Raw genomic sequence first — 24,367 nt, 5'->3', positions numbered from 1 at the left:
CAACCCTGGGCTGGCTTCACATCACTGCCACTTTAGATGCAACATGCACACCTGGATTGGCAATCTTGGCAGGGTCTCAGCTGCTGTGATCATCAAGCTTGCACTGGTTTTCTTATAACAAGAGTAAAAAGAATGCACCTGTGTCCACAAAAAGGAACAATAAGGGCCACAGGTTTCAAAAGCACCCTGCTTTGAGGAAACGCGACTAAGATGCTGACAGTGTGTGTGTGTTGAAGGATCACTCCCTACGGTGATAGTACAATGGCCCTGCAAGAGGTGACCCGGTGGCCATGCAGGCACTGTGGTCTGTGACCCAGACTGTCTTCTCTGACGGAAGGATTCTAAGCCAGCCTCCTCTTGAGGATGAATGGCTGTTATCTTTCTCCACAGCAGAGGTGGGGGAGGCAGCCTGCTGGTGAGTCTACCTGGTGATGTCACCATAAGAAAGAAATGCAGAAGTGCTGAGTTGTGTTCATTCTAGTCTGGCTCCCTGTACTGAGCTATGAGGCAAGAACCTTGCTCACTAATGAGGCTGCTTCCCTAGGGAGCTGCGTGTAAGTGGAGGGAGACCAGTTCCAAACACAAGGGCAGAGCTTCCAATCCCTGTGGAGCAGGAACTGCCATGTAATGTTGTGGATTCTGCAGCCATGCAAGGATGCCATTTTCAAATACCAACACCTGCTGTGGGCACCGAAAGTGCCCTGGGCAGAGGAGCTCTGGGCCTCTGTCATCCTGAACCACGCGTCAACACTGTTCCAAAACTTATCATGAGAAAGATGATGCCTGTAAAATGATACCCAAGGTTCTGCCACCCATCTTTCTTATGACCTACTCAGTGATACTTCCCAAGTACAGAATGAAGCTCACAGAGGGGCAAATTTGGACTCCCAGCTCCTTTCCCCAGGCTCAACAAACTACAGCACAGGTCCAATGTAAAGCAAAATTACCTAAGAAAAATACTGTAGTCTCGCAGAAGGATGACAGGAACATACTAGGAGCCACTTCTCCTAGAACCCTGCCCAGTTGCTGATCCAGGGTTTCTCCTTGAAGACGTTCATCTCTCTTTAAATAAAAGAAAATTAATATGCAATATTACAATTTCTCCATAATCATGTCATCCTGTTGCTGCCTGTACTAATACTTAAAGAACAGATTAGCAGTGGATTAGCTGGGGCACTAAACGACCCTCTCCACATCACCCAGTCTCCACTCACGCAGCTGCTTCAGGACTATAGACTGAGACCACTTTGTACATCAGTGTGCTGTGTTCCCCTTGTACCTTTTTAGTGGCACCTTAGAACAAATCCAGTCGCTCATCCCTCTCCACTGTGCTGAGAATCACTCTAATACCAGTTGTCCCAAAGCATGTTAGTCTCAGCTGCTATATCTAATCTACCAACCAAAGACAGGGTTGAAATTCTTAGTCCCAAAATGTCCTGGACAAATCAAGATCACCAATGAGCCATGGAGCAAAGGATGCCAAGCCTCCTCATAGTCGGCGCTCAGGAATGTAGAGCTGAATAGCCACTTAGAGACTCCCATGCCAGGACAGATGCCAAGCTCCGTAAGGAGATGGGAATATACCTGGTAGGTCTGCACCAGGATGAAAATGTTGTCCACCCCAACAGCCAGCACCAGGAATGGGATGACTTCAATAACTATGAGGGTCAACGGGATCCCAATGTAGCTGAAGATGCCCAGGGAGCAGGCCACTGAGCTCAGCACAATCAGGATCCCCGCAATGCCAAGGGAGATTTTAGAGTCTATCTGCAAGGCAATAAAGACAGAAATTACTGGTTAGAGTTCCTTTTGTCCTCATTTTTATTTCTTTACAAGAGTATAGAGTTAAATAAAAGTACAAGTTCTCAGTTTAAGACAAGACATGAAAAGATTTCTAGATCTTCCCTAGCAACATATTTTGTAAGCTCACATTCTTAGGGTGACGGACTGGACAAATTAGGGAAAAAACTAGATGAAGTGAAAGAAAATTTAAGTGTAAGAGAAATCAAAAAATTGTAACAGAAGAAAACATGCAGGAAACAAGTGTTACACTGAATTAACTTGCAGTGTGCACCTGTGTCCATCAAAAGGAACAATGTATTCAAGGCGATTTTGGATATAGTGAATTAAGAATAAGTAGGGGCAAAATATGATGTCACCCTTCCTGTGCACTGCCACCCCTCCCCATGCCACACCCCTCACACACTTACCAGAAACCTGCAGCAGCCTCTGATGTGGCCCAAGGCTAGGGAGATGTACAGAAACATGACTCCATAGCTGATCGCAATGGTGAAGACATCACTGTCGCTTTCTCGGTTCAGCTCATCTTCAACACTCCGTTCAGCAGAGAAAGCAATGGTCAGGTTGGGATTCTTGTAGTTGCTCACAAAGTTAATAAACCTAAAGAGTAAGTGGAGCATTATGTTTTTAGTTCAAACGTAGGGACAGGCCGTAACGGGTTTCTTCCCCGCTTTTATGGTGCAAAGATCATGCTTCCCTACCCTTTGCCCTGCATGAGCGTCCTCTATGCCAGAGTGGGAGGGCACGACACTTTCAGAGGACAGCCAGAGTTCCAGTCAGGCTGAATGCTCTACATACACTGGTGCTGGGGAACTGAACTCGGGGCCTACACAAGTATTCCACCAGTGAGCTACATCGCCAGTCCTTAAAATGTGCTATCATTTAAAACAGATTTCAAACAAGTTTTAAAAACTGGTTTGTGTTCAGCTCTTTATGTTTTCTGAAAAATGATGTCTAAATGAAGTATAGTTTAATGAAATAAACACTGATGGTACAAAAACTTAAAAGTGGATCTACAGATTCAATAAACATCTATAGAAACCGATAAGCTGCCTCCAAAGTTCATATGCAACTGTAGGACCCAGAATAGTCCAAATATTCCAAAAACAAAATTTACTACAGTAGACCCATGACTTATGAACTTTTTTTCTTTTTAAAATTAATTTTATTGATACATTTTAGGTATATGATATAATGACATTCATCATTGGAAATCTGCACCTTTACATAACCTCTTCATTATTTTTCCCCATTCCCCTGCCCTCCCTATTTACAAAGACTGTTTCCATTTTTTTCATTTTCTAATATTAATTCCTTTCCCTTCTTTCCTTTCCCCTACCCCTCCCACTTCCGCTTCCCCTTTACCCCTTTTCTTCCTATTTCATATTATCTGTTATACCTTTTAGTCCTTATTTACACTTTCAGTTTCTCACAATACAGAAACTCTTTGGTATTTACACATGTGTGTCCTATTTATTTCACTTAAGAGTATCGCCTCAATGTGCATTCATTTAGCTATAAATGTCTCTAATTTCTCATTTTTTAGGGCTGAGTAGAACTCCATTTTATTTTTAAAAAATTTTTCTTTATCCAGTCTCCAGTTGGTGGGCAATTGGGCTGTTTCCAAGTTTTAGCTATTACAAACTGCGCTGCTATGAACATGGGTGCACTTTTAACACTGTGGTAGGATTCTTTTAATTCTCTGGGGAAGATATCCAGCAGGGGAATAGCTGAGTCAAATGGGACTTCCAGTCCTAGTTCTTTGAGGTACCTCCATACTGATTTCCACAGCGGTTGCACCAGTCTACACTCCCACCAGCAGTGGAGCAGGGTTCCTCTTTCCCCACAGCCCAGTCAGCATTTTTTATTGGTTGATTTCATGATAGCAGCCATTCTTTCTGGGGTGAGGTGGAATCTCAGCACTGTTTTCATCTGCATCTCTTGAATGACCAGTGATGCTGAACATTTTTTCATATGTTTATTTGATATTTCTACTTCTTTGTCTGAGAAATGTCTGTTCATTTCAGATGCCCATTTTCAGATTGGGTCTTTAAATTTGGGAGGTCTGATTTTTTTAAGTTCTTTATAGATAGTAGACCTATATCTGAGGAACAGCAGGTGAAAATTTTTTCCCACATTGTGGGTTGTCTCTTCACCCTGCTGGTGGTTTCTCTTGCTGTGCAGAAGCTTTTTAATAAGAAGAGATCCCACTTGTTGATTGTTTGTGCTAGTTCATGGGCAACTGAGGTTTTGTTCATAAAATCTTTTCCTACACCAATGTCTTCAAGAGTTCTACCTAACCTCTGTTCCAACCGGTTCAGTGTTTCAGTTTTAATATTTAGATTTTTAATCCATTTTGATTTTAGTTTAGTGCATGGTGAGAGATTTGGTGTAGTTTTAATCTTCGGCAAGTTGAAACCCAGTTTTTCCAGCATAATTTATTACAGAGGCTATCTTTCCTCCAGTGAGGGTGTTTGGCTCCTTTGTCGAAAAGGAGGTGGCTGAGTGTGTCTGGAGTTGTTTCTGCATCTTCTAATCTGTTCCACTGGTCCTCAGGTCTGTTTCTTTGTCAGTACCATGCTGTTTTTATCACAGTAGCTTTGTAGTATAGTTTCAAGTTGGAGACTGTGATACCCCCTACCTTTATTGCCTAGAATTGCTTTTGCTATTCTAGGTCATTTCTGGTTCCAAATGAATTTTTGGATTGTTTTCTCAAGGTCTGTGAAGTATGCTGCTGGGATTTCAATTGGGATTGCATTGAATCTATATAGCAGTTTTGGAAGTACGGCCATTTTCACTATGTTGATTCTTCCTACCCAGGAGCAAGGGATATCTTTCCATTTTCTGATATCTTCTTCAGTCTCTTTTTTCAGAGTGTTACAGTTTTCAGAGAAGAGGTCTTTGATTTCTTTTGTTAGGTTGATTCGTAGGTATTTTAATTTTTAGGATGCTATTGTGAAAGGAATTGATTGCTCTATTTCTGAATGACTTATGAACTTAATTTGTTCCTGAAGGCTGGCTGTAAATCAAGTTGGTCAATGAAGGCTCAGGCTCCTCTACACAGCCTTCAAAGTCTCTCTTCTGTACAAAGGAAGATCTCAGTGGCTTAGAGAGGTATTGGCCCAGGATTTCTCAATTAACCCTACACAGCAAAGGATGTTGTAATGTTCCTTCCAGAACTCTTTAAGGGTTAAATCTGTATCTGAGACCATCTAGAAGTACAAGCGGCCAGCATTCGGGTTGTAAACTCAGGACTTTAATCAGAAGTTAAAACTAAAATTCTGGTCGTACACCAAGTTGTTCATATGTCAGGCCAGTCGTAACTTGAGGGTCCACTGTACATAACAACAGTAATTAAGTGAGCGTGGGTACTGGCCCAAGAATAGACAGAGCAAAGGGACAGAACTGAGAGTCCAGTTCGGTTTCTGTCAGGGGTCAACTAATTTTCCATAAGGGAAAAGAATTCCCATTCACTATGGAAAAAAAGAATCTCTCCAATGGATGGTCTGGGACAACTGGATTGATACATGTGAAAGAACGGACTTGGATCCTAACCCTCACACCATGCATAAAAACGAACCCTAATCTCCAGGTCCTTGGATTAGGAAATGGCTTCTTAGATCTGATGCCATAAGTATGAGCAACATAAAAAAAATTTTTTGACTTCATCAAAATTAAAAACGCTTATGCTTCAAACATCATCATCAAGAAAACAACAAAACAACCCTCAGAATGGGAGAAAATACTGGAATCATACATCTGATAAGATATCTGAACTACATAAATAATAAATAACTAAGAATAGGCAAAAAGCGAATGGACATTTGTCCAAGGAACATGTACTAAGAGACAACACACACAAGAGATGCGTAAAATCTGTCGACATCAGGAAAATGCAAATCAAACCACAGTGAGATAGCACTTCACACCCACTAAGATGGCTAGAACCAAAACATCAGATAATAACAACTGTTGGCAAAGGTGTAGAGAAACTGGAACCTCACACATGGACAACAGTCTAGCAGTTCTTCAATTACAGGACAGTGATCACGTGGCCCAGCAATTCTACTCTTAGACATACAGTATGCTTAAAAGAGAGGAAAGCTTATATCTACACAAAAATTTGTATACAAGCATTTATAGCAGCATTACTTATGAGAGCCAAAAGCTAAAACCCAACCACATGTGCATCTACCGATGAAGAGATAAACAAAATGTGGTGTATCCATCAATGGAACATATCATTTGGTACAAAAAGGAAGAAAGTACTGACTGTTGCTATAGGCAGTGGTGGTGAACTTATGGGGATACATACATGTCCTTTGGCACTGTTACAGTAAGACTAGTTAAGCCATCATTTACAGGTAAATTCGTTTGCACAGTTCTTTGGAGTGCCATTAGTACAGGTGAGAGAGAGCACATGATGGAGATGCTCAAGTGGTCACAAAAACACCCTGCTTCCCACACAGCAAGGGTGGTTTATTTCGCCCTGGGCTGACTCACTCTTTCTCCCAGGCCTGGGCCCGCTGGAGCTTCTCCGGATCATCGTAGTAATTATTGACAGGGAAGGTAATCACAAGGGCAGTGGCATTATTGTAGTTTTCCTCTAGAAAGGAAAAATGGGACACGAAGAAGCAGATTATAATATGCAGAAAATTGGAAATACACACAGGGCAAATCCCAACATGGTAGCTGGCTAATTTCTCACGGCTGCGGTCTCTCTGCACCCCAAGAGCTACCAGCAGGAGGTGCGTGTGAGGTTCAGTTCATGAATATAAAGTACAGTGTGCTCCTGCCGAAGTAGGTACAGTTGTCACTCCGGGAGAGCAACTATTTTGAATGACACAGTGCATGCATGGTAAGAATTTCCAATGGGGCAGAAAGGTGTTCAGTGAATGTTCTCTCCCCTTTCTTGATCCCCGGGCCATTCTTAGTTCTCCTCCCCAGGTTGTGGTCCTGTGTGACTCTTTCCAGACACACCCAGGGATGCACAAACACACATGTAGTCTTCCCCTTCCCTCTTACACACAGAGTGACTTTCTATACCGTAACATTACATCTACAAATTTTGTATTGGGAGACTGTCAATTTTAGTACTTAGAGAGTGTCTTTGTTCTTTTTCTGCTGTATAATGTTTTCTAGTATAATTTAACCAACCTGCAAAGTATGGACACTTTTGCAATTTCTTTTGTTGTTACATACAAGATTACTACAAAGAACATCAATATTTTTAGTGTGTAAAGTATATATTTTTAGAATCAATCTTCCAAGTAGAAACACTGTTAAAAACCAATACATTTCTAGGATTAGTTTGTCTTGTTTGTTTTTGAGACAGGGCATTGCTATGTGTAGTTCAGGCTGACTGTGAACTCACTATGTAGCCCAGCTGGCCTTGAACTTGCTATGATCCTCCTGCTTCAGCCTCTTGAGTGCTGGGGTTACAGGTGTGTGGCACCATTTCTAATTTTGATAAATTCCAAACTGCTAAACGGGCCATGCTAGTTTTGATGTCTTTATTCAGCTAAATATTTACTGAGGCCTGGTTTGTGCCAGTTGTTACTCTAGGTGCTGTGATATGTCAGAGATAAAAGAGAACAACCCTTTCCCTACTGGAGGTCAGTCTAGTAACCAATTTATATTCTCACCCACAACAGAGAATTCCCCATGTTTTCACCAACATGGGGCTTCATCACTCTCTTATGTCCTTGCTAATTTATTGGGGAGGAAGACTGGCAAGAGATGCCTTCCACCAACAGGTGTGAGTGTGAGCATTTTCCCATACAACTGCAGCATTTGTACTGTTGCTTTTGTTAACTTTCACTTTTCCTTTGGGTTGATCTTTTCTTTTTTTCACAGAGTTCTTTATATAAAAAGGAAATTCTGGGGTTTTTGTTCTTTTGAGTCAGGGTCTTGCTATGTAATTCAGGCTGGCTCAAACTCACATCGATCCTCCTGCCTCAGTCTCCTGAATGTTGGGATTATGAGCATGCTCCACCATGTCCAGCTAGGAAATGCTGTTATGAATTTTTTGTTCAATTTCATGCCTTTAAAAAAAAACTGTTCTCCATACAAATTGAAAAATTTTTAAGTCAAAACTCATCAACCTTTCATTTTGTGGCCTGTAAGTTTTCTATTTTCCTTGAAAATGCCTTCTCAACTTAAAAATCTTTTTACTTTCTTCCGGTTCTTCAACAGTGCCACTTCTTACATTGTAATGTGATCTGGCTGGAGTTTATTTTGATGGAAGGAGAAGGAAAGAGGTCAAATGTAATTTTCCCCTCTGGTCGGCCAGCTGTCGATACCATCCCTTCCTCACTGCTAGAAACGGCATTTATCATATGAGACAGAAAAATTTACACACAGACCTCAGCTTCCCCCTTGCCCCTGAGGGACGGGGAGAAAACCTAGTTGCCCTCTTAAATGGCTGGAGAAAAACCTGTTGAACTTGTAATTAGGCTTCAGATGCCAAAGGTGTCTCATGAATCAATGGCCCATTTTATCTGATATAACCTGTCCTGAGACGCAAGGGGAACAAGCAGCAATGAGCAAACAGCTGCTCCTCCCCCTAGAACCGTCCCAGTTGTCCTGATGGGTTTAGAAGGAAAAATCCATGAACTTCATTTCTCTCCATCCCTCACGTTTATCCCTTCCCATTGAGGGGTTCTGGATCTGGGGTCCGTTTACAGGGGAGCCCCAAGGCTCTGAGAGCTTCTTGCCACTGAGCAATGTGTATGGATGAGCACAACAGGGACATGTCCTCTGCCTCTGCCAGCTTCCCAGGTCCCAGGCATGTGTGACCTGAAAGGTTACCGCAATGCACTTCTCTAAAATCCACGGTTAAGCTAGACCCAAACCACAGCAGGCATCGTGCTTAGGACCCAAGGCAAAGGGAAGTAAGAACACGGCTCACTTTGTGCAACCTCTGCACTTACCCTTGCCTGCGCGTGACCTCAGCCACCGGGAGTGGGGGCTTCTCACTCACCATCATAGCCGCCTAGCACGAGCCACGGGAACACTGGTCCTCCGAACGTCCCCAGGCAAGGGTCATGGAGCATGGTCGTGTCATTCAGAGAGGCGGGAGCCCTGCCACAAGGTGAGAAGACATCTTCCAGTTAGAATAAGCTTCAAGACATCTCAGATGAACATGGAGACAACAAACATTTTCCGTGGCTGACTGTGTTCAGAGCACAATGTGGGCCGAGTCAAGTGATACAGTTTGTCATTTACTGGTGGGAGCTCAGTCAGGAGGCAGCAGACACAGCCCAGGCAATCGGTGGCACACAGAGCAGAGGAGGGGACACTTGACACAGGCTACCAAGAGGAGGAGACCCGTGCAGAGCCAGATCACTAAGGACAAGAGGAACTCAGCCAGCAGGGAGGACAGGAGCAGATGGTGGGGAGCGAGGTCAGGCACAGGAGAGGGGTGTGAGTAGGAGGATGCGCTCTCGCGTGGTCTGGATTTCAACCTGGGGCACTGAGGAACAAGCCCGAGACTTCCAGGAACGGGATGCCATGCACTTTGCTGCACAGATCCGGAGGTGGCAAAGTGGAAGGGCTGGAAGCGGAAAGAGTGAGAGCAAGCAGAGGAAGTGTGTACCAGGCCCCGACTAGATGCCTGTGCGGAGGAAGCAGCGCCTCAGGACGTCATCAGCCAGGACGGGGCTGGGACCTTGGGAGGTTCCAGGTGGCAGGTGACCTGCGGCTGGGGCCGAGTCCTTTGCCCACAGCCTGACTTCCTCCACGTCAGATTCAATCGGCAGCATCCTCGGGAAAGGCAGGGACAGAGCCCCTGTAGGATTGGCTAGGAGGTGCGGTGTGCCTGGTGTGCCTGGCCCTTCCATGGGACATGGGGTCGGGAATGGCCAGGAAAAGCTGGAGAGCGAGGAAAGGGGTGGCTGGTGACAGGCCTGAGGCCACAGAGGACATGCACCAGTGTGACTACACACCAGGCACACAGCCGCCACAGAAGGCTGCCAGGGCTTCCACACCCGTGAGAACAACATCCTCTGGTGCAACACGCGTCTCATGCCCCTCCTCCAAAACTTTGCTTTTTTTTGACTTTTATTTTTTAAAATAGAAATAAAACAGATTTTTTCCTCCACCTATAGAAATTATATATTAAATTTTGTTCTCAGTCACCTCCAGCTTCCTGTACCATCTGCCCAGTCAGGGCTGCTGCCCTGGGCACACAGGCACATGTACAGGTACTGTTTTATGAAGATATTTCATGGTTTTAGAGGCAATATGCTCGAAATAGTGAACACAGCCCAGTGGCCTGAAGGGTCCCAGTTAAGGAACAGACAGAACTTCCGGTTTCAGAGTTGTTTTTGTTTGTTTGTTTGTTCTGAGTTAGCGTCTTGCTATATAGCCCAGGCTGGCCTTGAACTCATGGTGATTCTCCTGCCTCAGCCTCCCGAGTTCTGGGATTACAGATGCGCTGTTTCAGAGTTCCTGACAACCAGAAACCAGAGTGCTCGGCTCTGGAGACGTGGCTAGCTGAGCAGTGTCAAAGAAGACAAGGAATAACTTCTCTGTCCCCGGGGACACATGGCCACCCTGGGTGACTAATCCCGATTCTCAAGGAGCCCTGCCCAGCTGGATGCACAGCTGACAAGGAAAGCAGCTTGCAGGCCCTCCAAGTTAAACTGCACACCTGTCCTCCCTGGCTACTCGAAGACAGGTTGCAGGCTTTAAAAACAATGCAGTATCACAATATAAGGTTATATTTAATAAATAAGCAAGAGCACAGTAAGCTTCTCCCTTTAATCTATGGGCCAGGTGTACCTGAAACTGCATGTTACTGACCCAGGCATGACTTACAGACTGAGAAGGACCTGCTCTTCCTGGATTACACTTTCAGAAGGCTCCACCCTAGGGCCTTTCTATTGCTGCTCATCTGCTGAAAAGCTTTCTCTTTCCTGTGACAGCCACAGGCTGTCTCCCTCCCTGCTACTTTGCGTAGGTCTCTGCCCTGAAACCCATTCCTTTTCAGCCTACCACACTTCTCCTTTCCTAGCATTCATCTCCACCGGGCACAACAGCATACACAGCCACGTGCAGCGTCTTTGTCAATAGGGACCACATATACAATGGCGGTCCCTTAAGAGCACAGTGCCCAGTAATGTCACGGCCATCTTAGTTCGTGTCAATACTCTATGATGTGTGCATAACAAAGACATTAACCAGGCTGTCCCCACTGCTAAGCAATAACGGTTTACTCATTTCCTGTCCCTTAAGGATGTGAGCTCTGTAGGACAGGTCCCGCCCTGTCTGCTCCCTGCTGGTCTCCAGGACCAGGGAGGGTGTAGGCAACAGTAAGTACTTAAATTCTGGAGGACACAGGAGCGACCACACTTACCGGATGCAGTACAGGAAGTGCGTATGGTAGTCAGCGTACACAAAGAAGTCGTCCCCTACTTCGTGGTCCAGCGTAGCATGGCTATTCTGGAAGTAATTTAGCAAACTAAAGATGGTGCAGTTCTTGTTATACGGCGAGAGAGGGGCCAAGCAGATGTCCCAAAGTGTCACAGTCTCATTGTTATAATAGGCAGTAATGTTTTCAATGGCTATTTGTAAGTCGAGAACCTGAAAGATTTTAAAAATAAGCAAACTCAGAAGCACGTCAGATCAATTCAGATCTCTACTAACTACTACTATCCTGTAGGGTCAGAATAAAGAGGATTTGGAGAAAATACTTCCTAAAATGGGAAGAACAGCTGTGTGTGGTGGTGCATGCCTGTAATCCCAGTACTTAGAGGAGGCCGAGCCAGGAGGATTGTTGAGAGTTCAAGGCCAGCCTGAACTACATAGTGAGGCTCTGTCTCAACAAGACAAAAAACAAAACAAAACCAAAAAAATGGGACAATAAAACAAAACAAAAATAGGAGAGGATGAAGGCGCACTATGGTGAGGTAGAACTGAGGTAGGGTGGCAAAGGCAAACTGGGACAAAGAACCTGGTCAGAAATGCGTGGGGGACATCAGGACCTGCATGGACCTCACACAGGACACACTTCAGCCGTTACCCACAAGGCACCAGAGAGACTGCAGCACGCGCCTGGTCTTCCCTGGGCTCTCCCCCCAAGACCCCACCGCCTGCCTTGCTGTGTGCATCGCTTCCCACGCCTCACTCCCCAGCAGCGACCCAGCTCTGTGGGGCAGAATACGCTCTTTGCTCTTCAGCTTCTGCAGTACGTTGGCAAAAAGCAACCGAGGGTTATCAGGTGGAGGAAAGGTTCTAATGAAGTCTTAGGACCACATAAATGCTTTTCAAGATTTCACACTTTCTTTTGAAATTTTAAGTACTTTTTTGGAAAAGTGCACTGAATGCTAAATGTCCACCTTTGCAATAAACAAATACAGTAATGGTAACTCACACTAAAACAAAACTTCTGACAGCCATTACTTTTCTGTCTGGGACAGTTTAAAGTTTTTCTTTCGTCACATAAACAGGAAGGTGCCTGCGGGCTGGTTGGGAGAGGGAGCTTGGGAAGGCCGTGAGTCAGCAGGATGCCTCCAGGGATAATCCTTTCCAGGGCTGCAGGAAGTCCTCCCGGAGCCACACCTACAGCGCCTGGTGGATACCTGTATGGGGCACCACAGAGCTCAGGATGAACTGCCTGCTGGTCTATTACTGACCAAGGAGCGGATGTGACGGAGAATTCATTGTTGACACAGTTTCTTGTGCTTTCTAGGATGCAACCATCTCGGTGGCAGCTGGCTCCCTCATCTCCAGGGCTGCTTGTTCATGCAGCAGGCCACGTGGGGAGAACAGATGAGATCTGGTGCGTGTTTCAGTGGACCCTGAGCAAAACTAAAGGGCTCAGATTCCTGCACATCAAGGGCTGCGCCTCGTATGCTGTGCTCTTTGGGGGCCTGGGCTAAGGCTTTCTCATCCACCAGGCCACTGCGGGCTGCGTTCACTAGGAATGCCCCTTGCCTCATCTGCTTTACAGTAAAGTCACTGATGAGGTGGTGGTTATGTTCACTGAGATTACAGTGCAAGGAGACACAGTCACTCTGATACAGGAAGACCTGTAGGGTGTAGACTCCCTGAATGCCCAGGGATCGCCATCCTGTAAGCAGGGGTCATAAATATGGTGATAAATCCAAAGGCCTTAGCTCGAACAGCAACTGCCTGCCAAAGCTGATGAAGCTCAGAGTCTCTCCATGGTTTTGGGCTGCTCCTGAGGCCCCCTAGAGGGTCTGTTCCACACTCTGTACCTATGTCCCTTCCCGCAGTGCCTGGTACAGCCACGTGTTCTGCCAGTACAGATTGAGGACGTGGCAGATGGTGGAATCGGCTGTCTCTTCCACGGCTGTGGATGGGATGTTGCACATGGTGATCCCCAGCTCGCCAGCAGCCTTGATGTCCACGCTGTCATAGCCGTTGCTGATCCGCACAGTCACTCTCAGGGCCTTGAACTTCTCCAATTCTCCCCTGGTGAGGTGAGGGTGCGGTACATCATGGCACCCACAGCCTCAGTAACAGCTTCTTTCAGGACGGGCATCTCCAGGGCAGTCTCTGCTGTCTAGCAGCAACACCAGGGGGCGGGGTGCTGGGGGCTGTTCCTGATCTGGGGTTGGATACCGTCACAAATTCTGTTCAAATGCTGTCGCCTGACTCTGTGCTCATCCACAAGGGCCATTCTTGACCGAACTTTGCAACTCTCTGATTCAAAAGGCAAAGCAGTCCTCTTAGAACTTAGGGGAACTCCCAGGAGTCTGTGTGCATCATGCTACTATGAACCCTGAAGAGTCTGCAGTGATCCTGTCAAATAAAATCTTCCTCCAAGTTAACTCTGCTCCTCCAGGCTGCTCCTGAGCCACCTTGAAATGACACACGCCTTCATACTTTTTTTCAAACAAGAGCAACATTTAAAGGAAAAATCATGTGATTATGCAGTCAATCATCCACTGAGGAAGTGGCGGTAGGTTAGTCAGAGGCACAGGTCTACACGGCAGGTTCGGTGGACACAGGGTGCTCTAAACTCCTCTGTCACAGATGGGCCTCGTCTGAAATGCACCTCCCATCACCCGCATGCTGGGAGGCCTTTCAGGCCCTGGGAAGTTCATCCTTGGAATCTGCACCATCATGATCCAGAGGCTCCCGTTCTAGCAGCTGGGACAGCATAGGAGCTATCATTCCTTGGAGTGTTTTCATATGACTCTCAGTCACCAAAGGAAGAAATCACAGGTTCCTAAGGTGAATTCCCTATGGATACATTCTGCTTCAACAGAGAAATGCTACTTAGGTCTTCCTCTGCTCATGCCAATTTCAAGAAAAAGGAAAGCCCTACTGTTGGAAATCCATTCAAGGCAGACAGCAGGAAATTTTTCATGAAGTTCAATCCCTACCATCACCTTCTTAAAAGGTGACTTAAAAATACCTTTGTTTTTATGCTTAAAGATTTTCAAGAGACACCAACCACTACATTCAGCCCCAGATGCCTAGTGGGCAGAATTGGTCACTGTGTAAGAGCTAGCACACTGCCAGACCACACAGGGATGGCTTACCTGGTGCAAGATCTCCTTGTCAAGCGGAGGCCCAAAGGGCACGTCGGCTCCGGAGGGGTACGGGGAGTAGAGGTGTTTGCTGGTGTTCGGGGCCTGGATGATGAGCTGCTCCGTCCGGAAGAAGGGCCCGAAGTGCGTATCAAAGTACTTCTTCTCCAGGTGGGCCTGGCTGCTGGGGGCCGACCAGAGGTCCACCGGGTTGGTGGTCACCTGGACAAACACCAGGCCTGAAGAGCACGTGGCAATGAAGACCAGTGAGAAGAAAATGACGCAGCCAGGGTTTCGGACGCAGAAAGCCCCCCACCGTGTGAAGAGGCGCCTCAAACAGCCCTCGAACGAGGCCCCCAGTGGGTCGCAGCAGGATGCCTCCCCTGGAAAGGCAGGACAGGGACAACAGCATTAGCTCCTACTGCCCAGGTCGAGTCCAGTGCCCGGCACACACTCACGACCCCGCTGGGCCTCTGTGCTCACTGCTGGGCGAGGCCACTCTTCCTGGCTGTCCACAGTGGACACTGTGTCTCCATAGAGGAAAGAGGCTCACACCCATGCCCCTCAAAAGCAAAGTTCTCTGACCTCTCTATGCACAGTGCTTCACCTCACCCTGCCCATAGCTTGCTCCAGCAGCGCCTCACAGCTCCTCCTCCAGCCCATAGTTATCTCCCTGTTATGAATCACTCAGTTCTGATATCCTGCCCTCACCAGGCTCCCAGCTACAGAGGCCAGGGCCACATCCGTCTCGACCCCAGGCGTGTCCCAGGCACTGGAACGGGCCATCAATGTGGTGAGGACAGCGAGCCCCACAGGCCTGCGGACCTGCCCTCTTGACGTGTAAATGAGCCTACCTTTGTCAAAGGCGTGCGCACCGAGAGCCACATTGGTGTCGATGGGCGTGTACTCCGAGACAAAGTATCGTTTTCTGAAAAATAAAGGTGTGTAAGCGGCACTAGGAGACTTACCAAGATGAGGCTGTTACCCTAACATTCCCAAATTCCATGCTTCCCTATCCTGCGTCTTCACCTCCTTTCCTCTAAGTTCCCTGGGTTCCTATACTCACCAATCTCAGGGAAAAAAAATTAAGAAGGCATTATTAGGGGATTTAGGTCAGTGGCACTGTGCCTGCCTTGCAAGTGCAAGGTCCTGAGTTCGATCCCCAATAACAAACAAAACAAAACAAAATAAAAACACCACACATTATTAAAGGGCAATTGCACTTTGTAACTCTCATGCTTCACTTCAGTGTCTTTCAAGACACACGATCATCCTCAGAAGCTACAAGCACACCCAGTGCCCAGATCTTGTTTCTAAACACCATTCTCCAATAAAAGGTACCAGGGCTCCTTACAGAGCAGGTTGATTCCAGGCTGGGGTAGGGAAAACACCAGATGAACCTGGTCATGGGAGGTCAAAAGTACATAGGAGCTTGCCAGACGGCAGACCCGCATGCAGAACCAGAAAAATGTGAGCAACAGTATAAATCATGGTATTGGAATGTGGCCTACAGCATAAGTAAGAAGTCCATAATTCAATTAGTAAATGCAGGGGAAGTGAGAGAAATCCACAAGCCCCTTTAGGCAAACCCCATAGTGCTAGGAAACCACCAATCAGCAGAGGTGGGTGACAGTTTGAGGAGAAACAAAGTATAACACAGAGTTCTTAAAGTATCACTTCTCCAAAAATTTTTCAACTACAAAAGGAAAATTGTCACTTCACAGTGGAGAAACCCAGCAACACACCACAGTAAGTGTGATCAGGGTTAATAACCCGCAATGAAGACTAGGACACATTGCCACATCCGTGATGTTCCAGTCAAACCTCACATCTCATCGTGAGAAAGCATTTCACATAGAGCCAAACTGAAGGACATGCTGCAGAACAACTAATAGTCATCAAGAAGGTCAAGACCATAAGCAGAGGAAAGACGAGGGACTGTCTGCCACGGGTTGGAGGAGACTGATGAAACACAAAGAGTGGCTGGGTGCATTGGCATATATTGTCACCCCAGCAACGGGAGAGGCTGAGAGGTAGGAGAATCACAAGTTTGAGGCCAGCCTAGGCAACTCAGCAGACTTGGTCCCAAAATAAAATTTTAAAAAGGCTGAAGATGTGGCTCAGTGGTAGACCACTTGCCTAGCATGTGGGATCCCCAGTGCCACAAACAAAACAGCACAACCACAAAAAGCGAATGCACTGTGGGATCCTGAAATCAAACAATGAGCATGAGAGGAAAAATTAATAAAATCAGAATAAAGCCTGTGGTTCAGTAATAATATTACATCAATGTTATTTAATGATTTTGATGATATCATAGGTCTAACAGCTGTAACATTAGGGGAAGCTGGGAAAAGGATACACATAAACCCTGGCATTTTTGTAACTTTTTTGGTAAATCTAAATTATTTCAAATTAAAAGTTAATAAAGATGATTGTCCTAAATCATGATGCAAATATCTAAAAGGACCATGATACTGCATTTAATGAGATTTAGATCAGATTCAGCCCAATGATTCTCTAAAGAATGGGTTAATAGGTGGTGCTTCAAATCACACATCATTTTGAATAAATGAATAAAACTAACTTCAAATGTCTAAATATCTAAACAAGACAGTTATTTACTAGCTGCAGGACATATCTGCCAAGGGAAACCTGAAAGCTCCACTGGGGTAATTTTGTTCTTCTTGCCCTGGATGACAAAAAGGAAAAAAAAAGCAAGCAAGCAAGCTGCTTACCTGTAGCACCACACTGCGAAAAATACTCCAAAAAATACGAACAGAAAGGCCATGTAGGTGACCCACATGATGACATACATGGCGTCCCAGCCGAGGAGTTGCCAAGGCGCGGGAGGGGGTGGGGGCCGGGGCTTGGGGCCGCAGACAATGGAGCAGTCCTGGCAGCTGCACGGCCCCGTGACCTCATCTATAGACTCGTTGCAGGCTTTGGTGGCATTTCTCATGGGCTCCATCCCCTGGATGGGAAGATCTACAGGAAGGAATTGCATTGAATGAAGATCTCAATGAAAAAACATTACAAATTTTGTATTAAATTACATTTAAACCCAGTATCAAGCATACTAACACACAGAATAAAACACCTGAGAGAAGAACTGGAAGCTTCTGTTTCATCTATAATCAAGTTATGTTTTGCTCTCTGTTTTGTAATTTATTTGAGACATTGCTGATTGAATCTAAGGCTTCCTGTTTGCTAGCAAATGCTCCACCACTGAGCTACACTCTTGGCCCTTTTTAAAAGTTTTATTTTGAGACAGGGTCTGGCTAAGTTGTCCAGACTGGCTTCAAACTTGTGATCCTCCTGCTGCAGCCTCCCAAGTAGGTAGGATTACAGACTGGAGCCACTGGCTTTGGGGTTTTAAGTGACCTCAATGACGTATGTGTGTAGGGTGCTGTCACTGATCTCCCATATACCACATACCAAGGTGACCTTGTGTGTGTGTTTCTGGTGATTGAACCTAGGGTCTTTGCAGTGAGCTAAATCTGGAATCCCAGGAGTGCACCATCATATCTGGCTGTTTCTTCTACTTTTTAAATTTTTTATTTTTGCAGTACTGGAGATTAAACCCGGAGCCTTCACCCTGAACTACATCCTCATCCCCCTTTTTAAATTTTGAGGCAGAGCCTTGCTAAGTCACTGAGTTGCCCAGGCTGGGCTTGAACATATCATCCTCCTGCCTCAGCCTCCCACAATACTGGGATTACAGGCCTGCACCACCCAGCCTGGCACTGAGATAAGCTTTCAATTGTGTCACCTCCATCCTGAGCAGCTAGGCTAATATGTTACACAGCTCAAGGACTGTGTGGCTTTTAAAAGCATTTTTAAAACAAACAAAATCTCCAGCTTATTCTTTCAACTATATGGCAGTCCCTAAAGACAATTCCTCTTGGTCTTCCATTCGGGCTCCCAGACCTCTTGTACTAGAGATAAACTGGAGGGACTAGTTACCAGAATCTGCTTATCTTCCTACTGCAGATTATGATTCTTTGGCTTTAAAACAACACCATAAACACAGCAAACTTGGGCTTTGGCCTCCCTACCTGAAAAGATGGGTGTGATGGTAAATGGCGCCTGTCCGTTGTCCTTATTGAACATGTACTCAATCCAGTTGGTGGCATTGCAGGTGTCAGCATCCCTCCCACACAGCAGGCCCAGGGCCTTGACATTACTTGAGGGGGCCTCCACATCCCGGCAGGCATTGTACATCGCTAGAAGAGGAGTCCGGGGAGAAGAGGGAGACATGAGGCTTACTTTCATTCACCAGGCAAGAGACCCCGCAACCACGCTGGTGAGCAGGCTGGGTCTTGGGAGAAGAGGGAGACATGAGGCTTACTTTCATTCACCAGGCAAGAGGCCCCGCAACCACGTTGGTGAGCAGGCTGGGTCTTGGGCAATATGCACTATGGGTGGGAGAAATTTCCCTCTACACTGGCTTATGATTCCAAGTAACTTGAATGTAGAAAACAGGAAAGAGAAAGGCTTACGGCATCGCAAAGGGTCACACACGGCTCTGAGAAGTCTCATCCCACTGCACACAGTGGCACACACCTATGAACCCAGGAGCGGGGCTCTGAGAGTCCCCGTACTGTGTGGACAATGTAGCCGATTCCTGCAGAGCTCTGCAGCAGGGGCTGCACAGCCGGAGACGTGGGGAAGTTACAGGGAAAACTGGCTTCAGGACAGAGGCCACATGTGAGCAACCCTAATGCTATTGTGGTGTCAGTGGACTGCCTATAAAGACAACACATAGGACAGGATTGACGATGCTTACACATAAGAAAGCAGCTGGACTGGGCCTGTATTGCTAGTTTCATTCGCCAGTCCTCGCTGGCTAGAAACTTCCCAGGATGTTCTTCCCCTAAATTCCAAGGAGACACTGACACAATCACTTTGTTTTACTCTCACTGTTGAAAGACAGCTCAGCTCCAGTGGTAGTTGTCTGCCTCAGATCTCTGAATATATTATTCCACTCTGGCTTGTATCATGGCTGGTAAGAAAATCTCCTATTGTCTTTCTTTTTTTAAGTTGACCTGTGTCTTTATTTGCTTTTAAGAAATTTGCTTTGGAACTCAATAGTTTTTCTAAGCTATACTTAGGTATATCTTTCTTTTCGTCTTTTAAAAACCATCTTTATTGCGATATAATTCACATACTGCACAACGCATCCCCTGAAAGTATACAGTCTAATGGATTTTAGCACATTCATAAATATGAGCAACCTGCACTATATTTAGAACATTTTCATCCCCTCAGAAGAAATATCTTGTACTCTTTAGCTATGTTTCTTATCCCCCTACTTCCTAACCCCTAAGCAACCACTAACTGGTGTCTACAGATCTGCCTAGACATTTCACACAGCGTCGTATAATGTGGAGACTTTAGTGCTCTGACCGCTCCCCCCCACCCCCCGGCCCCGGCAGAATGCCTAAGACCATGGTTGTACTAATACTTTTATGTGTTTTCTATTAATTTCTCCAAGTTTTTCTTTTTATTTAAGAGATTTCACATTTTCGGGCAGTTTTAGGTCCACAGCAAAATTAAGTGGGGATTTCAGAGCTCTCACACACTCCTCACCCTACCCATGCTCAGCCCCGCTACCACCGTTAACGTCCTACACCAGACAGCTGTGTCTGTTACAGACGCTGAATCGGCACTGACAAACCTCATCCTCGAGTCCACGCTAACATCGGGGTTCACTTTGTATACTCAATGCATTGTGACAAATGTGTCCCACACGGTGTCACACACAGTAACTTCACTGCCTACAAACCCTCTGTTCTGGCCACTCATTCCTTCCTCCCCACTAAACACTGGAAACATTGACTTTTTACTGTGGCCAAAGTTTTGCTTTTTTCCAGAATGTCACAGTTGGAATTTTATGCTAAGCAGCCTTTTCAGTTAGACTCCTCCACTTAGTAATATGATTTAGATTCCTCTACGCCTTTTCAATGGCTTGATAGCTCATTTCTTTTTAGTGCTGAATACTTTTCTATGTCTGGATGCACTGCAGTTTATTTACCCACTCATCTACTGAGTAACATCTTGGTTGCTTCCAAGTTTTGGCAATTATGAATAAAGCTCCAAAAATATGTCTGTTTTTTGGGTTTTTTTTGGTACCGGGGATGGAACTCGGGTCCTTGTGCTTGCGAGGCAGGCGGCGGAACCACTGAGCTAAATCCCCAGCCCCAAAAATATGTATGGAGGTTTTGGTGTGGACATGTCTTCATGCCCTCTGGGTAAACATCAAGGAGCACGATGAATGTATGCTTAATTTTGAAAGAAACTGCCAAATGCTCTTCCCAACTGGCTGTACTGTTTTGCATTCCCACCAGCAATGAATGAGAATTCCTGTTGCCTCACATCTTCAGCAGCAGCTAGTAGTGTTAGTGCTCTGGATTTTGGTCTTTCTAAATAAGTCATCTCCCTGTTGCACTTTTTTGCATTTTCCTAACGACATGTAATGTACAGCATCTTTTCATTGACTTGTCTGTCTGTATACCTTCTTTGGTGAGATGCCTGTTCAGGTTTTTTGCCTATTTTTCAGTTAAGTTGTTTGCTCATTGTTGAGTTTTAAAAGTTCTCTGTATACCTTAGATAACAGATCTTAATCAAATATGCCTTTTGTAAATGTTTTCCTCCAGCCTGTGACTTGTTCTTTCACTCTCTGGATGTCTCCAATTTTTCCTGATCAATGATAACACCACAGTGGATGTTTTTATCCAGACCTCCCTGTTCACATGCATGAGCGTTTCTGTAAGGTGGCCTCTGGAGGTGGAATTTTTGAGGTAAGGGTGTTTATCTTCAACTTCAGAGGTTTTGCAAAACTTTGTCTCAAATGGTTATTTGTGCCAAGTTATGGTTATGAGGAGTACACTTTATCGGCATTTCCACTGCCTCCCGTCCTCACCAACACCTTTTAAATGTGTGCCAATCTGTTAACATAATAGTTCACTATTTTAACCTGCACTTCACGGATTCCTCTTGATACTAATTGTTAATAATCAAAAGTATTCTCACTTACGGTTTCTGCTTTCTCTGCGGTTAGGAAATCTTTCCTTACCTTAAGTCATGAAGACAGTCTATATTTGCTTCTAAAAATTTCCAAGATTAGGATTTTTAATCTATAAACTTGTTGTTTAGTATATGCAAAAAAAAAAAAATCAGACAAATATAATCAATTTATCACCCCTATATCAAGTCCCCATTTTTCTCAATGATTTGTAACGCTACACTTGTTCTGTATCAACTTTCCACATGTACTGCACACAGTTCTGTTTCTGAGAACAATGTTCCCTCCCCAGTCAGACTGACTTTTATGCAACATCTTTTGGAAGATTAGTTCCTAGGTATCTTGCTTTTTGTTTTTTGGGGTTTTTTTCGCCCTGGTACCAGGGATCAAACTCAAGACCTTGCACTTGTCAGCAGGTGTGGCGCCGCTGAACTACGTCCTTGGATCCCTTTTTGTTGTTTTTGTGACGAGGATCTTCTTTCTATTAAACTTTTTCTGTTACATGTGCAATTGGTCATTACAATTACATGTTTTATATGGCTCTTATATTTAGTAACTTTGCTGCTCTTAATTCTATCATTTTTTTAGATTGCTCATGGACACTTTCTTTGCTTAGCTGTGCCTGATCCGCAGTTGTATCTTTTAGTCTATTTCAATGATCTTCCCTCATAAGATGTACTGTACTTTGTTCTAATTTGTTCATTCCTTTTCTCTATGGTCCCATTCTTTTCAGAATTCTTTCATCTCAGTCATTTTCAACAGATGGTCTTTTTCCCACTGCTCTATGATTAGCAGCTGGGGCGGGGGGATTCTCCTGTTAATTGTAATACCGCTTACTTCCTCTTCCTGGCCATCATCTCAGAGTCAAAATCTCTTATCCTTCTCTGTCAACCACTTCTCTCTACCCTTTCTCCTGGATCTTGCAGTAATCCATGAAACTACACAACTCCTGCCTGCTAGAACCAGAGGTCTAATGGGTATTAAAATTTATACATACTAAAATTTTCCTATGGTAATTTAAAAATTAGGAAGAGGTTAAAACAAATGCTTTAAAGAGACTGTTTTATTCGTTGTAGCTCAAGCAATGATTCTCATTTCAGGGACAATGGAACTAAAATTTGGGATTTTCCACACAGCTGACCTGAAAACAAAAAGGAACAGCTTAATCCACTGTCCTACTACCAGCTAAAAAGAATAATTAAGTTTACTTACCATTGGCAAAACTCTGTCCAACATAGTACTGTAACTCTTTTACGTTTGTTTTTGTCTGGTTTGTATAAGGATCAACATAATCTTCAGTTGCTGTGACATTCAGAAACTGGCTCTGATGAGGGCTACAGGTCAGCTCACAAAACAAGTTCATTAGGTTATAAAAACAGGATGGACATCTAAAGAAAAAGAAAATTGTATTTTGTATGAAACACACAGATTGGGTAAGAAAAATATGTTTAAAACAGGTTAATATTTAAAGTTTCCTGAAAAGAGACAAATGAGTTACCATGTGAACAAGTTTATCCCACACATTCCTGAAACCTGATGTTAGCTGTGTGTGGTGTCTATAGTCCCAGCACTTGGAAGGCTGAGGCAGGAGGATTGCAGCAAGTCTGAGGCCAGCCTGCGCTACATAGTGAATTCAAGGCCAGCATGAACTACACAGTGAGATCCTGTCTCAAAACAACTGACCAATCAACTGCATGTTAAAATAAAGTTTTAAAAATTGCCCTAATTATATTTATTGTTTCAAATGTAATTTCAAAAAGAGATTTTCTGAATTTGTGATTTAGAGACATCTTTATCCTGGAGTTATGACAATTCTGATTAAGAAAAAAAGCAAAAAAAAAAAAGATCACCATATTAAAATTTCACCTTCTAACCTGCTGGAAGGCCTTCTTCTATCTTTATCTGGAAGGCCCCAGATAATCCCCAGCCCTCTGAAAATATAAGAGGATTTTCGTGTGGCTTCTAAAGATAAAAAGATAGCTGTGGTGTTTGCTTGACTATGTGCATTTCAGAAATACACAGATTTTCAGGAGAACCACAGGCTGACAGCTGTCCTCCAGGTCCAGGGTTTAAGCTCCTAATGTTGACTTGTTATGTAGCAAAAGGGCCCTCTCTCCCCTCTGACCCAGTGTTACCTGCAAAAGCTATTGCTTCATTTGCTTTGCATTCTCACAACGCCAAGGGAGACAACTTGCTAGGCTGACCCAGCCCAGTGAAAGGGACAGACACACACTGACTTTTTCTGTGCTTTTCTGTGGAAAACCCAGAAACTATAACCACCCTATTCTGACAACAATCACTCTCGGGGTGCACAGTTTTCTACTGTTTCCCATGAATTATAAATCTCTTTCCATATTACTTCATTCAGTCTCCAAGATCATTAAATTTGACAGCTGCATAAGATTCTATACGTCAAGCTGTTTCTCTTAGAGGCTTTGATGCCTCCGATAACATAGGAAGAGCCGGTGATCTGATGATGCTTATGACCATAATGCCTCACTTAGAGCTGGTGCTACATAAATGTCTTTTGACCATGTGAGGAAGGCTCCACTCTGGCTCTAGAAATTCCGTGGGATATGGTGGCCACCTAGTCTTGACTCATCTGCAGGTGCGGAGAGGACAGCTCAGTTCGGTCCACTCTGTACTGCCCATTCTGGTTGGATGCAGGTTTCCTCAAGGGAAGCTGGCTTGTGCCCTGATACAGTGCTGTCAGATGACAGCATTTTCTCCTCTCATTTTGCTCCTCACCTATCCTTATCAGTGTGCTGAAAAACCTACGAGGGTACCACAATTTGCTGTTCTAAAGAACACCACACAACCATACTGTTCTTTTAAACATCTGGAAACTGCAAGGTAGGCACAGAGAAAAGCATCTATTATACAATCCTCTGTACTGGCCTGGGCCACAGAAAAAAACAGAGAGAATGGAAAGTGAATTTTGACAAAACCAGCCAACTACCCGAGAACAAGCTTAGCAGTTACCCAAGCCCAGCTGTAATGAGGACTTGAGTCTAGCGCACTGTTTACCACAGGAAGA

At 44.8% G+C, this 24,367-nt stretch overlaps 1 protein-coding gene and 1 pseudogene across 4 annotated transcripts in view; both read right to left on the bottom strand.

Annotated features, from left to right (window-relative positions):
• The window catches only part of Npc1 (NPC intracellular cholesterol transporter 1), a 57,410-nt gene that overhangs the window by 12,017 nt on the left and 21,026 nt on the right, over positions 1-24,367 (bottom strand). For all 4 annotated transcript variants that reach the window (XM_087193994.1, XM_004853153.4, XM_021265148.2 and 1 more), the window contains exons 4-14: positions 22,543-22,718; positions 18,362-18,529; positions 17,042-17,291; positions 15,158-15,231; positions 14,316-14,686; positions 11,159-11,385; positions 8,783-8,883; positions 6,304-6,406; positions 2,211-2,400; positions 1,585-1,767; positions 948-1,062 (exon numbers count right to left, since the gene is read on the bottom strand). In XM_087193994.1, coding sequence (XP_087050120.1) covers positions 948-1,062; positions 1,585-1,767; positions 2,211-2,400; positions 6,304-6,406; positions 8,783-8,883; positions 11,159-11,385; positions 14,316-14,686; positions 15,158-15,231; positions 17,042-17,291; positions 18,362-18,529; positions 22,543-22,718 — 1,958 coding nt within the window. The remainder of the gene's footprint in view (positions 1-947; positions 1,063-1,584; positions 1,768-2,210; positions 2,401-6,303; positions 6,407-8,782; positions 8,884-11,158; positions 11,386-14,315; positions 14,687-15,157; positions 15,232-17,041; positions 17,292-18,361; positions 18,530-22,542; positions 22,719-24,367) is intronic.
• On the bottom strand, positions 11,392-14,303 carry LOC106010033 (C-terminal-binding protein 2 pseudogene; annotated as a pseudogene).

This window comes from Heterocephalus glaber, unplaced genomic scaffold (assembly GCF_053883595.1).
Source record: "Heterocephalus glaber isolate CG9 unplaced genomic scaffold, H.glaber_assembly_v1.0 deba00000331, whole genome shotgun sequence".
NCBI classification, from domain to species: domain Eukaryota; kingdom Metazoa; phylum Chordata; class Mammalia; order Rodentia; family Bathyergidae; genus Heterocephalus; species Heterocephalus glaber.
Note: the sequence above shows the minus strand (reverse complement) of the source record. Positions and strands in the feature narration are given on the sequence as shown.